Source organism: Pinus tabuliformis, chromosome 3_2 (assembly GCF_031772625.1).
Source record: "Pinus tabuliformis cultivar Carrire ecotype Pingquan chromosome 3_2, CPIR1, whole genome shotgun sequence".
Classification (NCBI taxonomy): Eukaryota; Viridiplantae; Streptophyta; class Pinopsida; order Pinales; family Pinaceae; genus Pinus; species Pinus tabuliformis.
The window spans coordinates 142995070-143012311 of NC_142302.1; the positions used below are offsets into that span (position 1 = coordinate 142995070).

Here is a 17242-nt window from a genome sequence, read left to right on the forward strand (position 1 = left end):
AAAAGAAGACATTGTCAATTTGTTTATGGGCTGCAGCCATTATACTCGCTTTCTATTACAAGACTCCATTTTGGCCACAGCTGCTTTTTCTAATACAATGCTATCATTGTTTAAGAGAGAGAGAGAGAGAGACCAGCTACTAAACTTATATTTTATCTGTAGAAATATAATTCTGGACATGTTTGGCCAGAAAACCATACAATAAAACTTATCAGAAAGTTTGTATAGAGAAACATAATAAAACAAGCCATTATTGAATCTATAAATAAGTTAAGCAAAACATGGGAATCCATAAACCTTGAATTTCTCTAGCCAAGCTAACTACAGAAAAATGGGAAGGCTTTTCAGTGTCAAAGAACATAATTGCTGTCTAGTACAGGTTCGTGAAATATGCAGGTGACAACATTACTTCTGTTTCCACAAGTTATGCCGTAAAGCACTTTTGCAATAAATCCTAAAGTTCTCTGTCCAAAAACAACTCTGCAAATTGATGTTTTTGAATACCTTAATCTAAAATTCATCGTCATCTTCCTCAGCAATATGCTTTGCAAGTTCTTGCTCCTGCTGCTGCCTTTCTCTGCGTTTCTCAGCACTTTCTCTCTCCTTTTTGTGTGCATTAGGAGGGAATCGCAAAGCCCTCACAGCTTCATTGTGCATGTTAAGACAGAAAGCTATTCGAGAATTGAATGCGAGTTGAGGCTCATTTGTGGAATAGACATCACCAGTCTCTTTAGAGAGCATCCACCCATTTGCATGGTCAATAGTTGCATCAATTGCACCATCACGAATTGCTTTTGCAACAATGCTCTGAGCATCTGCCACGGGAGTGGCTGAGTTGAGCCTCAATTTAGCAGCAACATCAACCAGAGAAATTCGGGAATAAGAAATGCTGATATTCCGAAGTCCAGTTCTTATCACATTGTGTCGTAACCGTACAATCAAATTGTGTGTTCTATCTGAACTGAATGTCTTTGAATATTTATCCGCCACACTACGGAAAAGTTCTAAATCGCCTATACGAACAGCCTGTACCATTACATTTAAATCATTTAGAATTAGAATCAATGCAGGTCAGAGTTAAATGTGCAACCCCATAATCACTTGAAATACAACAGTAGAATGAATGCTGAAATCAAATATCCAATGGTACATACATTGGTAAGCTCAAAGTAGGGACTCAAAGCTTTCTTCATGCCATTCTGCATGAAAGTTGTTCTCTCTGGAATTTCACCAAGAAGCAGGCGAACAATTGCAGCCCATTTATTGCACTGAATACGGAAGCCCCGAGCAGATGCTGGCGCTTTACGAGCTGCTTGTAATAGACTCTCTTTTGCATCTGTGTACTCTAGCTGTATTGTTCGTATTCTACCCAAGTAGTACAAATACCGACAAAACTAAAAGACCACCATATACAAGTTAGAGGGATATCTCCACTGATCACAACACTATGTACAAATGAAAATTATACAAAGTCATTGCATACTTGTTGATTTGAATGAGCTTCAAACCGCGGAGCTTTGGATCGTAATTTCTCTGCCTGGTCATAAAGGTTGTAGTGCAAGTAATTTCGAAGCAGGAGATTCAGCAATGTTTCCTGATCAAAAACCCAACACAGAGCATTTGACTTCAGTATAATAAATAGTACACGGCCAAATTTATTGCTTACCATGAAAATAATCAAATTAAAAGTTAAAACTGAAATATTTATTACAAATCAGCCATACCTGACCCAGCTCATCATGTCGCAGTGTTGCAGTTCGATGTAACGCAAGAAGTGTACTGACACCACAAGATGATGTTTACATGAGCATCAGTTTTTCATTTTTAAAAGGATTTAATGCAAAGGCCATTGAACAATTTCAATGGTATTACCTACCCTCTGATTTCAACAAGGGAATCTGTCAACTCATAGCTATATGAGTAATAAAAGTATAATCTAGCAGCCAAAACATCTAGTGTTCTTCGGTTCAATTGCTTCAATCTAGAAATTGCAGCTGAAGAGCAATTTTTGGCCTGCAGAATAAGGCATGCTCTTTTACTATGAGGAGACAGTTCAAACTTAAACAATATTAATCAGCACTTTAAAAAATAAAATATTAAATAAGAAAGCAACTTGACAAATTTTGAAATTAGCTCAATATGCTCTCTCTCTCTCTCTCAGAATCTTAACTCACCTCATTGTACTGTTTTTGGTCAATCAAGAATATCAACACTAACAAGTAAGCAAAAATTTCCAGCTCAGGAAGAATGGTGTGCTTAGATGGAATAGTTTGACTTGTCGATGAAGGACTGTCAACTTCCATATCCTTCTCGTCTTCCTGCCACAATAACATCCCACATTTCAAATTCAATAAGCAAAAACCTCCATGATTCTATTAAGTGTGACTGACCTATTTTGGTCATAAATGGGCATCAAGATAATTTTATTTCATCTGGGGTGCAATATTTGAATTTGCATGTGTTTTTTACCCATATGAACATTTTATGGCTGTATAAGATCAAATGGATGGATCAAAGAAGATTATACAGCCAGGCATGTTCACAGAAACGAATGTATCTTGACTGACTCTGATCTTAAGGTACAGAAGCAAAGTTATCATTTGGGGTTTCAACATTCTCCTTGTATTTTGCAATATTTGTTTGAAGTTTAAATGTTTACAGGTGTTGTATAGCCGATGAGGATCCGGGAACCAGAAGCTATGAATAAGACATGCAAACATGTTGGATCAAAAAAGATTGTACTGACAGGCATATTCACAGAAACAAATGGATCTTGACCAACTCTGATCTTAAGGTACAGAAGCACAGTTATCATTTAAGGTTTCAACATTCTCATAGGCATCTTCAATATTTGTTTGAAGTTTAAATGTTTACAGGTGTTATCTCACTGATGAGGATCCAGCAACCAGAAGCTATGAATAAGACATGCACAAGTCAGCTAGATATTTAAGGCAATCCAATTCTTCTATAATTCTCAAGAAAGTATCTTTCACACGTCATCCAGATTGAATAAGTGTAAAAGTAATAGAATAAATAATCTTGAAGATCAAAGATGAAGATGATTTCTTGGCTATAAGTTTGACATCCTTTATCCACTCCTACAATTATTTAGAATCCTGTATCATCCATTTATTTCCATTACCCCAAGCATGTGGCATCCAACGTTAAATTGCCAATCATGCTAGATTCTACTTCCTAAAGTAAAAATGATGTCCTGAAACTGGCACCCTCCGAACCAACTAAACTCAAATTTAACAGATGACCCATAATTCCTCTCAGAATATAGTAACAAATTACGTAAAAACTACTGAGCATGCATGAAATTTAACTTACTAGTAAATTAAACATTTAGCCATCACATTTTATGTAGGTTGCAATCTAGCTAGTTTCTTATACAATATAAAAGCCCTAAAATTCCATGCTCTTCAACAGGTTTATCCAAACTCACAACAATTTGTGTTTTCTAGGAATCAAGGGAATGAGCCCAGTATAATATTAATTAATAAATAATGTGCAAGCAATGAAAACCTATAAGGTCACTACCAACAATGTTCCAATAGATCTATAGAAGCAATAAGAGTCAAGAACAATGACATAGCTTTCATTGCAGCAAATTACCTATGAACTTATTGACTACCAAACATATAGATTTGGAAATTACCCAAGGCTATTCTCTATATTGACTCAAAAAGCAGTGTTGCCAGGAGTCTCCAGTATGGATATGGAGTTCTCAGTACGGTAAATTAAATATATATGATTTTTTTAATAAAATACATATTTTTTAAGATAAATAGTATGTGCTATGAATTACATAGATATGTAATAAATCATCTATATCATTAATGATCAATAATATGTCTGAACATTTGGGATACTTTATTCTTGAACATAATAAATTTTTAAAATTATGAGCCAGGCATTATGAACTAAAACTTACAACAGTATTTTGAAGCCCTTGCAAAATTGAAAATAGTAAGATACATACTATAGGTTACAACCATCACTGAAAACAAAGAAGGCTAGCCAATGGATGATCTAAACAGGTCAAAGTACTCATAATTATTGAACAAATGCTCTGTAAGGAACTGTTTTCGATAAACTTCAGCATCATCAAAAGGTGGTGGATCATCACCAGTGATCAACTCCGAGAGGCCATCTTCTCTAGATGCTCCTTAAAACAAATCCTTTCTAGATACATTTCCAATCCTTAAAAGGTCCCTCTTTTACCCAAAATCTTTAAGTGAGAGAAGTCATATACCCTAGTTACCATATACAAGGCCATCCTATACACAAATACAGGACAAATACAAATTCAACTATCTTTGGCAGTATCATACCATACTGTACAATTTAGCCTCAAAATATGACCAAATCCCTGAGGACCTGCATCAAGTACCAATTAAGAGTCTTTGGACTAGAGAGATATGATACATCCAGCAAAACAAATTCATTGTCGACATTCATTGCCAAATGCAAACTCATCACACCAAACAATTATGGTAAGGTCATTAGGTAAAAGGAGGGCCTCAATTGCAAGAGCTCTAAACAGCGTGGCACTAATCACGATCAATAGACCATGCACACAGAGAACAAACCAATACAAAGTCATATGTATTTTTCATTACAGTATGGTGTGTTAGAACTTAGGATTCCACCTAAAAACATGGCTTATTTCCTATGGACGGGAGCTGAGAACCAGTTCATAGTCTTCAATCAAAAGAGAGATGATAGATATGGCAGAAAATTTTCATTCACCAGTGAGGTCAGCCAATTGCAAACTCATTAATTGAGACTCAAGACAAATATTGCAAAAGAGGTCCACAAAGTTGTTAGGGCCCAAGGGGTGCCTCAATCACGAGGGCTCTGGAGAACATTGCACTAAATGGTCGCCAACAAAGAGGCCTGGAGGCCATAGGTCACATATTCAAATCAAATCAAGTCCCCACTCCCAAGGTAGGGGGCATGTCTCTCCATCTCTTAAGATATTGTTGTACATGAATTCATGGTTAAAGACTCGATGTTCATAAGAAGGAATACTTGATGAGTTCACATATTGCTTATATTAGAGTTTATTCATTATTTAAGGGAGGTTTAAACTTGATATTAGAGTTTATTTAATTATTATTATATTATAAATTAAATACATAAACTATAAATAATAGCCCGAAGGGTTAGATCAATTATGTCAACCAATGGTGTAAGGCATGTTACCAACAAGGAGGCCAGAGTTCACACATTCAAATCCGATTGAGACCCTTAGGGTACGGAGCACATCTCTATGTCCCCTAATGTATTGAGTACATGGAGACACCTCAGGAGATGCAAGTGGCACCTCTTGAAAGCCTCCCATTGTCTTACCAAAATCTGCATTAAATATGGGACCAATTCAATGATGGTGTCGCTTGTGTAGATGAAGAAACTGAACAAGATGGCCTCATTGATTAACCTTCCATTACAGATGATTCCAAACTAGAGATTGAGAGCAATGAGATCTTGGGGAGCATGTTGACAAAAGACTTGGAAGATGTAAAAACTAAAAATAAACTTAAACGAGATGAAGCAACTACAGATGAATACCCAATTTTTGGCTTGAAAAGTTGAATGTTCAAATGTTATAATTATCATATTAGAATTCTCAGTTACTATTAGTTTCGTAATTTCGTGTAATGTCCCCTATTTCTTGAATTTGCAGTTATTATTTCCTCTCACCTAATTGTCTCCTATAGGCTAGACTCGCTAGAGAGAGAAGAAAATTATCTAGACCATGGGGAAAATTACCCAATTTTGATATTATTAAATAAAAAGGGTAAATAATAAATAATAGAAAAAGGGGCAAAGCATTTTATTATTACAAAGGAGAAAAAATCACTGAGGAGAAAAGTGACTTCTTCAATAAAACAAGATCTAGAAGCTTGGAGAAGTCTCAGTGAGAGATTATAAAAGGAGGTTGGAGCTCAACGATTGATCATTTTATTTCTATATATCATTTGCTATTGGTTAGGAGCTCAAGTGAGTTCGCTATCAAGGGTTTCTGAAGAAACTCTCACACTAGCTTCGGTGGATTTCTTGCCACCCTACTGGAATTTCTTCTTTGATTATTTTTGAGATCTGATCTTAATCTGCTGCAGGGGTTTGTTGGCATCATCCTTTGTATTTCGCAGGAGATTATTGGCTTCAAATTCCAGTTTGCAGGGTCATTCATCTTATTCCAGGACGCCACGCATAATTGTTTTCTAGGAGGACCGAGTAAGAGATTGATTCTGGAAATTATTTTAGTGTCCGAGCAACAAGTCAAGGCCGTGATCTATCTTCTAGAGAGCCAAGAATCTTCTCCACACAGAGGGACGAATTCCAAGCAGAAATAAGGGGCCGAGTACTCTTACTTGGTGCCAAGGGGAAGACAAAATAGGGAGGCCAAAAAGCTACCCATTCCTCAGGCTTGAAGATTGATTTTGGCAGACAATTAGGAGAACAATCAGCAGATACCAGATCATATCGTTTCCTTCAAAGATCGACAGTTTCAACATCATTTTCTTCCAATGTTTCCTTCAACAAGGAGGCCAAGTCATTTGGCATTAGAAGCAACCTTGGGAGGCCGAATTATTGCACAAAATGAGGGCCCGAATTCCCTGTCATAACCTCGCTCCAGAATTGGCAAAGGATTGAGCTGCTTGGGTTGCTGTAGCACATCATTGTTCCAGAAACAAACTGGGCTGTGCATGAAGGGTGGGGCTGAACCATCAAATCCCCAACCATCATTCCGCTCAGGACACACTGATGCCAGTCACAAACAAGGGATCGAATTGCAGATCACTGTGGCATACTTGTGGATCGAATTGTCCTATCTCTGTATATGAGGACCGAGTTATTGGTAGCTACAGCACTAGAAATTTCGGAGGAGGCCGAATGGTTTGGTTGACAGGAAGGGACTGCATTTCAAGGAGACAATTGATTGCAATGTTCGGATCTGTAGCTTCTCTTTAGAGACATACCTGTAGCAGTATATTTGGTTTTCAATAGCATTTCCAGATTAGCACAATCGAGCTGTGTCTTCTGGTGTTAAAACCCAGGTGCATTCTCTGCAAATAATATTATAATACCTGGCAATTGTTCTTAATAAAATATTTTTCTTTGTCTAGTTCCAGTTTGCACATAAACTGTTTTGACAGAATCTCCGTGATATCTTATTTCTGAGTTTGCCTTCAATGTGTCTGTAAAGAGGTGTCAGAGAAAATTTTATAAATATTTTTGGAAACATTTGCTTGGAAGGGGTTATAATTGCGCTTGAAGATTTGTTTAGGACGTTACAGTGGTATCAGAGCACGACTCTGACCAGCTGTGGGTGATATCAATGAGAGAAATTGGAGGACCAGAATTGAAGGCTATGGGAAAAATGCATCCACATCAAAAAATTGAAAATTACGACCGACGCTTCGCAAACATGTTAGAGCAGATTGAGGTGTGGCTATTATCAAGGAAAGAAAAGAATTGCAAAGCTAAAAACCCTGAAGCAGAGACAGCGAAGAATGAAGGAGATTGCAGATCTGAAACCAAACACCTGAAGCCACAAAAGAATAAAAAGATCTCAGAAGTTGAAAGAGTTCAAGCAGAAAAGAAACACATTGGCTATGTAGGTTCCCTGGGTGGATCAATATCTGTGATTGAGCAACCACAATCTCTGGAGACCCCAAGGGAAAAAGGGACTGATATATGTCTAAAAATGGCAATGAAAAATCCAGTTGTATTGGAACAAATACCTAGGAAAACACTAGAGAAACTAAGTGTGCAGGCTTCTGACTGTCTTTCAGTGCCTCCTAACTGTGTACTAGATCCTGATATGATATCTAGCCGAGCCACACACTAAATGAAATCATTGGAGCTGTTGAAGGGATCAATATGAGTGAATCAGGCATAAAGGCTTAGATCAATTTACTGGGGTCTGTGTCAAGCCACCAGAATTGTGTATGTGCAAGTTCTGAAGCCTTTTCCCAAGGATGATAGGCAGCAGAGGTTGGAATTGTTGCAATCCACTATTGTGTTTTCCAGGAGAAATAAACCTTTTAAAACAAGAATTTAGACCCTTCATTCTTGAAGATTCAGAGCTTTGTAATGCTGATGTTGTTATATCACTATTTAAAGGGGAAGTACTCAATCTGGTTTGTCTGAAGATGTCTTACAGATTCAAGATGGGAGAATCATTGTCTTCAAAGGGTATACCAAATGTTTGGGAAGCTTCTCTAACAACAATGTTATCATCATAATTTCATCCAGCATTCTTGCCTGCTTTACAAAGCAGCAGTGGAGAAGTTTGGGACTCTTTACATGTTGCCAAAGCATCTTTTCTGTTTTACTCTTCAAGAATAACCCTAGAGTCAGCCAGTAATGGGAAACAGAAGGGATCAGTATGTCATCCTATAATACTTGGGGAACAACCTATAGTTACATATAGTCACTCAATATATAAGCAGACCAGGGAGGAAAGGATTGCAGAAATTCGTCTCTTTCTAAGTGCAGAGATTGATGCTAAGAAACCAGTTTCATTAGCAGCAATATGAGATGTGATTAATGCATTGATGAAATCAAGACTCATGCATCAAATGAGTGCACCCTTACCTTCTGCAGCCGCATCAGCACGGGTATGGGGAGACAATAAATTAGCTTTGCATCTGGACAGATGGTAAACTTCTTGTATTACTTCTGGAACTTCCACAGTAGAGACTTGCATTAAAATCCCCAATTGGGCAGCACAGATTTTGCATCAGCTGGTAGTCCAATTATCTTACTGTAATTTGGAAATAGCTGGTGTCAATGAGAGTTCCAATGTTGCTCGGGAGTATGGAATTAGTGGCCCTTTCTGGTATGCAAGTGATGACATGGTTCAGGTAATTCTTTTTGGAATAATAACTATCAAAATCAAAAGGAAGGCTCCTTATGCACACACTGTTTGTGTGATTATTCGAGCTAGATGGATTTTTTCTGCACACATTTTTTTGTTTCTTGACAAACATTATTGTAACAACAATGTTACTTTTGGGAGGATCTGCTAGTGTGGAAATGCTTACTAGTGTAAATACCTATGGTGCGAGCTTCCTAATACCTCTGAGTGTCCTTGTTTACACAATTGCTAGAGGACTAAAAGCTACCTTCCTAGCTAGCCATATACATTCAGTAATTGTTCATTTGGTATTGGTAATATTTGCATATTGGGTATATGCAGCAAGCAGTGAGCTGGGGATTCCAAAGGTTGTATATGAGAAACTGGCTACAGAGGCTTATATCTCACAAGGTTGAGTTTAGGTGGCTTTGTTTTTGGCAACTTTGGCACTGTTTTTGTAGACAATGGATATTGGGTCAGTGTTATAGCAACTTGGACATATTCTACCCATAAAAGTTACTTGTTGGATGATCTTGTTTGTTGCTGTTCCACTTTCATCATCAACATCAGTGCATCTTGGTGCAGTATTATTTCTTACAATGCTATTTATGGCCACGACATATGATGGTCCCTCAGAACTTATTGCAGTATCTTGAATTTGTACTTATGACGTCAAACACACTCGTATCAATCCCAATGCCAATGGAAAGCAGATTCTCAAAGATTTTCAGGCAGTGGCACTCATCTTTGGATGCTTTATGAGGATCCTAGCAGTGGCACTGAACAAGGCTGGCATTTCGTTTGGATGGATGTATGTAGCCATGGGAATGCTGATTGGTTCCGTGGTAATACCCATAGCTTTTATGCTCCTGTTGAGGAAGGCGAATGCAGTAGGAGCCATAGTAGAGACAGTTGTTGGATGTGTAGTAGCAATAATCACATGGCTCTCTGTGACAAAAGGGGAACATGGGCGGCTTAGCCTTGACACTACAAAGAATGCACCCATGCTTACAGGAAACCTTGTATCAATACCAGCAGGGAGGTTAATTCATGCTGCCTGTAGTCTTGTATGGCCCCAAAATTACGACTGGGAGACAACCAAGTCCATTGCCACGGTTGAATTGAAGGACTGTCTGTCAAAATTTCAGGTTGCTGGTGCATCAGCTAATGTTAACTTCCTCAAGGACCTTGTTGGACAATGTACCTTTTCAGGAGGTCAACATAAAGCAAATTTCATTGAGCACCTCAAAAGTGATCTGTTTCCTGACTACAACGAAGAGTTAATAAAATGTGAGTTGGAAGATGCTAGATTTGGTGCAGTTTTGACAGCTGCATGTAATTGTAAGTGTGAGCAACTGGAAGTCAATGGCCTCTCCAGATAGAGATTGACTTCATTATGGTATGCTACTACAGCTTTCCAAATCAACCATGCCCTGAAGAGTGCTATCCAGATGAATTGGAAGGGCAAAGGAATTGACATGGACTCCATACCTTTAGGAATCCTTGTAATGAATGGAAAGGATGACGAGAACTGTCTCAAGATTGAAAATGGCAGTTACTCTGAAATGATGGTTAGAGATATTACAGCTGCTGGGAAAGACAACTTTAAACAACATTCTGATAGGGTTACCGACAATGTATCTTTGGCAGTCTATTCTAAGAACTCACCGAACAAACACATATTTGGTATGACAACTATCACCCTCATTTCATGTGGAATATAACAAAATATCATGGTGGAGAGGGTGTCCAAACTAAAAAGCAGTCTGACAGATTCATTCCAAGCATTAACGGATCAGCAGTTGTGCCAATGGCAGGGTGCGTTGTGAAGGTTCTAGTAGAAGATGGGGCAATGGTAAAGAAGGACCCATCTACTCTAATTTTAGATGCCATGAAAGCTGGGCAGATAATACAGCATTCCAGACTCAAATTGCTTGAGGAAAAGCAATTTTGGGCAGGGAGGACTGTAATGTCCCCTATTTCTTGAATTTGGAGCTATTATTTCCTCTCGCCTAATTGTCTCCTATATGCTAGAGAAAGGAGAAAATTATCTAGGAGACCATGGGGAAAATTACCCAACTTTGATATTATTAAATAAAGAGGGTAAGTAATAATTAATAAAAAAGGAGCAAAGCATTTTATTATTAAAAAGGGGCAAAAGTCACTTAGGAGGAAAAAAGTGACTTTTTCAATAAAATAATATTAAAAGAAGATCTAGAAGCTTGGAGAAGTCTCAATGAGAGATTATAAAAGGAGGTTGGAGCTCAATGATTGATCATTTTATTTCGACATATCATTTGCTATTGGTTAGGAGCTCAAGTGAGTTCACTGTCAAGGGTTTCTGAAGAAACTGTCACTAGCTTCGATAGATTTCTTGCCACCCTAGTTAGATTCTTTCCATCTTCGGTGGACATCATTTGCCACCCTAGCAGAATTCCTCCTTTGATTATTTTTGAGATCTGATTTTAATCTGCTGCAGGGGTTTGTTGGCATCATCCTTTGTATTTTGCAGGAGATTATTGGCTTCAAATTCCAGTTTGCAGTGCCATTCATCTTATTCCAGGAGGCCACGCAAAATTGTTTTCTAGGAGGGCCGAGAAAGAGATTGATTCTCGAAATTATTTCTGTCCGAGCAACAAGTCAAGGCCGTGATCTATCTTCTAGAGGGCCGACAGTCTTCTCCACACAGAAGGGCGAATTCCAAGCAGAAATAAGGGGCCGAGTACTCTTACTTGGTGCCAAGGTGGAGACAAAATAGGGAGGCCAAAAAACTACCCATTCCTCAGGCTTGAAGATTGATTTTGGCAGACGATTAGGAGAATGATCAGCAGATACCAGATCATATCGTTTCCTTCAAAGATCGAGGGTTCCAACATCATTTTCTTCCAATGTTTCCTTCAAAGATCGAGGGTTCCAACATCATTTTCTTCCAATGTTTCCTTCAACGAGGAGGCCAAGTCATTTGTCATTAGAAGCAATCTTGGGAGGCCGATTTATTGCACAAAAGGAGGGCCCAAATTCCCTGTCATAACCTCACTCCAGAATTGGCAAAGAATTGAGCCGCTTGGGTTGCTGTACCACATCATTGTTCCAGAAACAAAGTGAGCTGTGCATCAAGGGTGGAGTTGAACCATCAAATCCCCAACTATCATTCCACTCAGGACACACTGATACCAGCCACAAACAAAGGATCGAATTGCAGATCACTGTGGCAGACTTATGGATCGAATTGTTCCTATCTCTGTATATAAGGAGGGTCGATTTATTGGTAGCTACAGCGCTATAAATTATGGAGGAGGCTGAATGGTTTGGTTGACAAAAAGGGACTGCATTTCAAGGAGACAATTGATTGCCATGTTCAGATCTGTAGCTTCTCTTTAGAGACATAACTGTGGCAGTATATTTGGTTTTCAAGAACATTTCCAGATCAGCACAATCGAGCTGTCTTCTGGTGTTAAAACCCAGATGTATTCTCTGCAAATAACATTGTAATACCTGGCAATTGTTCTTAATAAAAGATTTTTCTTTGCCTCATTCCAGTTTGCACATAAACCGTTTTGACAGAATCTCTGTGATATCATATTTCTGAGTTTGCCTTCAAAGTGTCTGTAAAGAGGTGACAGAAAATTTTATAAATAATTTTGGAAACATTTGCTTGGAAGGTTATAATTACGCTTGAAGGTTTGTTTGGGACATTACATTTGTTACTGTTGTTTCTCAGAGTATAAAGAATTAATATTCTAATTATGGGTTGGAAATTTGAGTTGTAACTTAAATTTGTAACATTATTCAATCATCATTCTACATCATTTTACAATTTAATTAATTTAAATTTCATATTTCAACTAGTACTTAATGTTTAATTAAGACCTTTGATTATCACAAAAACTTTTACATATGTGTTGATACGATGTCTAAAGATATCTGCTTTTAATGATAGTTATTGGTGCTATATGAGAATCACTAGAAATTTATGTGGATCATTCAAAATTTGGAGTCATTTATAAATTCCTGTCAGTTAACAGACTTCATGTTAAGATAAATTTTAGGTTACATGGTTACACATTTTCTGTTAGTTAATGAAGCTTTCTATAAAGCCTAGTTATCTGACATGAAGATTACTGATGCTAAAGTGGGATAATCAGCTATAAAAAGGGTTCTTAGGCATTAGTGTAGAGGGCTTTTCAGAGCCATATTATTGCAGGTAGCATGTCAACAAAAAAAATTGAAGCAGCGACCATACTTCCCTTGGAGTTGACCTGAGTTGGCATCCCTATGTTCTCATGAAGCTTTCAGTTTTGTGTGCTGTGTATTTTGAGTATCCAGTTGCTGTTGCCAGTAACTACTGCAGACTTGATTCTGCAATTAGTCCTCTAGAATCAGTTATCAAATGTATTGCTGAATATTGCTGGAATTTCTACTGTTATTACTGCATTGTTGTTGCTGGTGTTGAGTTTATTTCTCATGTTTTTTCTGTTGTTTACTATTGTTAGCACCCTATTAGCTTCAGATTATAGATAATAGTATCCAGGTAATAGTTTTATACTGTGAGTCTCTTATGGTTTTTGAAATAAAAACATATCTCGATTTAGGTTCATAACAGGGATGAATACCAACTATGGCTTCATTCTAAGTTACTCATGGGAGGATAATTAGAGGACATAAATTACACTATCAAGGACTCACTTGAATACAACAAGGGACACCATGGAACAAATGAACCAAGCCCTGTGTATAATGATTATAGCAATTGACAGAAGGATACAGGCAGGCGAGAGTAGTGGTGAAGGTCAGCAAAGACCCCAAGACTACAAAAGGGGGGTTGAATCCCAAGACTACAAAAGGGGGGTGAATACAAATGATCATGATTGAAACCCCTTTGCAGGGAACATTAATGGGAGAATGGTAAATCATGGGAATCATGACAATCAAGTTAAAAAAGAAAGAAACCGTATCAATTAGTGGCATCTTGAGAGTGTTCCCAATCCCAAGTTTGATAGGGTCAAAAGAGAGACTAAATCAAGGGGCTTCAATAGGAAAATTGTCAAGTTTCTTTCATTTAATCATACGAAGGATTATCAGGAAATCCAATTTTCCACCCCACACCTGGAAGGATCTGCATTTGAAGAAACACAAAAGGGCTGAATCTGTGACTGCTTTTTATCACAACTTTGACGCTTACACCCTAGATGATTGCTTCTTAACCCTCAAAATAAGAATCAGAGAGGCCGCATGAAAGAGTTCCGCCAAGGCACCCCACTTGTAGAGATTATTTCTCCTCTGCAAGTAGTTTCCATGTATATGGATGGGCTGAATAGTCCATCCAGGGATATGTCAAAGCAGTCAAAGCCTTAAAGCCTACTTGAAGACATGTATATTTAGAGATTGCCAGAAGCTGCTTTACAACAAAAGATTATTTATTAAAAAAAACAGCGAGGGCTAATACTATGGGAATTGAAAATCCCCTGTAATAACCACTGTCGGACAACCTAACAAACACTTGAGTTCATAATTCTGTATCAAAAACATCAACAAACATAAGACACAGATGTGCGGCCAAAGCATGTCATCTTTGATCTCATAGCAAAGTTTTGCAAGAGTGATACAATCCAACTCCTGCTTGAGGGTTACAAATGGTCATAAAATCAGCCTTCCATAAAGATTAATGTGGTAGTTAGTCATTACACTTAGATCAAATGGGGATAACTATTTTGCAAATAGACTGTTGAAAATTTAAATCTTGTAACATGTTAAGAATAAGTAATAAAAGTAAAACCTTATCTGTCAGCTTACATGACTAACATCAACCATGGATATGATTATAGAGACATAAATTAGCTGTTGAAATACTTACAAGCCTAAACCTGTAGACTTACTCAAAAACGAGAGTAGATTAGCAATGCTAACTCTCGTGTGCCAGGGGGCACTAGAAGCCCAGTAATCAGACTCCCAACATTCATTATTTTACAGAGAGGGTTCGTAATGAAAATACAAAGATCCACAATCTAGTGCAGAGCCCAAAACGACATCAGTATTAGAGCTAATCTATGTAGGAGATACTCTATACACTCTATGTTGCTGTTTCCAAATGTTGTTCTTCCGAATCCCGTTGACCTATTTCGGTTATCCGTGGACATTCAAAAAAAAAAAACTTTTCTGCGAAGAATACAGGGATTCAAATATCATACCTTGGGAAAATATGGTAAGAGCCGAGAAGCGACCTCGGAACCAGGAGGAAGAAGGTTTTTCAGAAAGGCCAACACGTGGGGGGCCTTAATCTTCCTCCTCAGAGTCATAATGTGACGGATAGCGCGGATCATCAGACGCACCTCCTTTGTAACCACCCCCTTCTCGATCAACGCCGCCACATTCTTCAGATCTGCAACACCCACAAATATGCCTCAATTTCAACACAAACACGGGCAAAACAGGCACTACCTGCAATGGCAAAATCTCATAGAACTTACGCGTAAGAACCGGAGGAGGCGATGGCGCAGAAGAATTGGAGACCGCGGCTGTTGAGTCCTTCATCTCGACATCTTGAGTAGCCATCCTGGGCTTGCTCGTTAAACCTGAAATGGACCATTTTCGACTGTAAATATGTCGGGATTAATGGAGGCGACGAGAATCAGAGTATCTTCCATGAATTCAACGGTGTTAACCCCGCACCAACACCCCGCACCCACCCTTACCTGAACGATTCTTTCCTTCGCAGCGAGGGAAACACAGAGCATCACAAGGACCAGAGCTTCACCTACACAACAGATGAGAAAATAACTAAGAGAAAAGGGCATTCCCCTGAAATTTCCTTTAATTTGATCCCCTGAAATTTCCTTTAATTTGAGTAACATTTAGGAACTTTTCGACTGGAGAACACTAGACGACACGGGCTTGGAGGTGGCTACTTTACTTTTGTTTTCAGCTTTGATTAAACATATTATTAATTATTTTTATAACTATGACTCATCGTTTATTATTAATGTAAGAAGAAGTTTGGAAGATTAAAATCCATATTATTGCACTAACTCATTATTATCCATCTAACCAAATTCTTTGTAAACCATGTTTTTTACCAATGTTTTAAACACTTTGGCAATATAAATGTCTATGTGATGAATGCAAAAGATATTTCAAATTAAAATTTTTGATAAACTAATTATGTTTTTAATATGGAGGGAGTTTATATACTCTCTAAACATGTTTTTCTAGACTCCGTAATTTTTCTAGACTCCGTAATTTTTTTAAACACAATAGTGAAAATAATAGTAGATAATGCTTTAAAAAATAAGGGAAATTCATATACTCTAATCATGTTTATCTCGATGTTATAATTTTGTAAATATCATAAGTTATATAATTAATTGTATGAGAGTAGTTAGGAATATTTACATTATTGCAAAGGTGTTCGTTTATAATATTAATATGTAAAATTTAGTTGGAGACTTTAAGGTATCCTCACTTAGGTTGCCTCGCTCCTCCTCTCCATTTCTATGATCATTCCCACTCATATCAGACAATCTAGGAAATAAAATTGTGAATCAACTTGCCAATCAAGGTTGCTCAACTTGAGCTTCAAATTTCTCTGCCTTATGGCACTCTCTGGCAGATTCTACACTCAAATAGGAGTGTTGGTCTCATGCACAGCAACACACGACTTCCACGGATGGGGTGTTCAATTCAAGAAATGGTGGGGGGCGGATTACATCCATCCCACTAGGCAACATGCTAGTGGGATGCGGTAGCACGCCTCCATAAAAGTGCATTTGAACATGGGGAGCCTATTCAGCTACCTCCCAATAATCTACACGAAGTTCATTCTTAAACATTGCAATCATTATTTGATGGTTGGATGTACAATCACGTGAACATAATTGGGATGGATACTATTGATGGGTCAAAATGTACCGCCAACGACTAAGGGGTCTCCCCGATGTGAAGTCCCAATTAGACCTCACACCGTTTAGGATAGGAGCCTCATCCGGTATGTGGGCCCGGCTGCCACCATGAATTTTTTCTACTCTTGGTTATCAAATGAGAAGATGCCAGAGTGGGGCAAGAATGAAGTGCTTGGGCAGCGAAACAAAATCAACCCAAGATTGACAAATTACAGAAAGAGGTGCCAACAAGTCACAGCAACGATAAGAAGAGATAAACGATGAGAGGGATTAGTGAGCTAAAACCCCATCGGGCATAATAAACAGGAACATGTCAAAGGTCAATTGCAAAGTAGTTCACCATAGGTTACCGACATGGCAAGGGACAAGTAAACACAGATTCGAAAGCAAAACATAAATGCAACCACTATGTATCAGTACATAACATCTCGCATATATGCAAGCACACATACAAATATGGTGAAGGTACCAG

The 17242-nt window shown here is 38.0% G+C and overlaps 1 protein-coding gene and 1 pseudogene across 1 annotated transcript; one reads left to right on the forward strand and one right to left on the reverse strand.

Moving 5' to 3' along the window:
- Positions 1 to 235: 235 nt before the first annotated feature.
- LOC149180231 (putative 26S proteasome non-ATPase regulatory subunit 3) lies at positions 236 to 15727 on the reverse strand. The gene is made up of 9 exons (XM_089415977.1): positions 15568 to 15727; positions 15343 to 15447; positions 15064 to 15254; positions 2175 to 2318; positions 1877 to 2013; positions 1725 to 1779; positions 1484 to 1594; positions 1155 to 1394; positions 236 to 1026 (listed from the first exon to the last, which is right to left on the reverse strand). Exons 2-9 carry the CDS (start codon positions 15425 to 15427, stop codon positions 511 to 513), a joined length of 1479 nt encoding a protein of 492 aa, XP_089272103.1. The 5' UTR covers positions 15428 to 15447; positions 15568 to 15727; the 3' UTR covers positions 236 to 510.
- LOC149180232 (urea-proton symporter DUR3 pseudogene) lies at positions 7442 to 10592 on the forward strand (annotated as a pseudogene).
- Positions 15728 to 17242: the final 1515 nt, after the last annotated feature.

Bases quoted from the DNA above. Each gene is read 5' to 3' on its own strand.
- LOC149180231 (XM_089415977.1), bottom strand. From the start codon at position 15,427: ATGGCTACTCAAGATGTCGAGATGAAGGACTCAACAGCCGCGGTCTCC. The intron at 15,255-15,342 runs GTAAGTTCTATG...TGGGTGTTGCAG, and splicing joins GCCTCCTCCGGTTCTTACGC to ATCTGAAGAATGTGGCGGCG. The intron at 2,014-2,174 runs GTGAGTTAAGAT...CTTATTCTGCAG, and splicing joins ACCAAAAACAGTACAATGAG to GCCAAAAATTGCTCTTCAGC.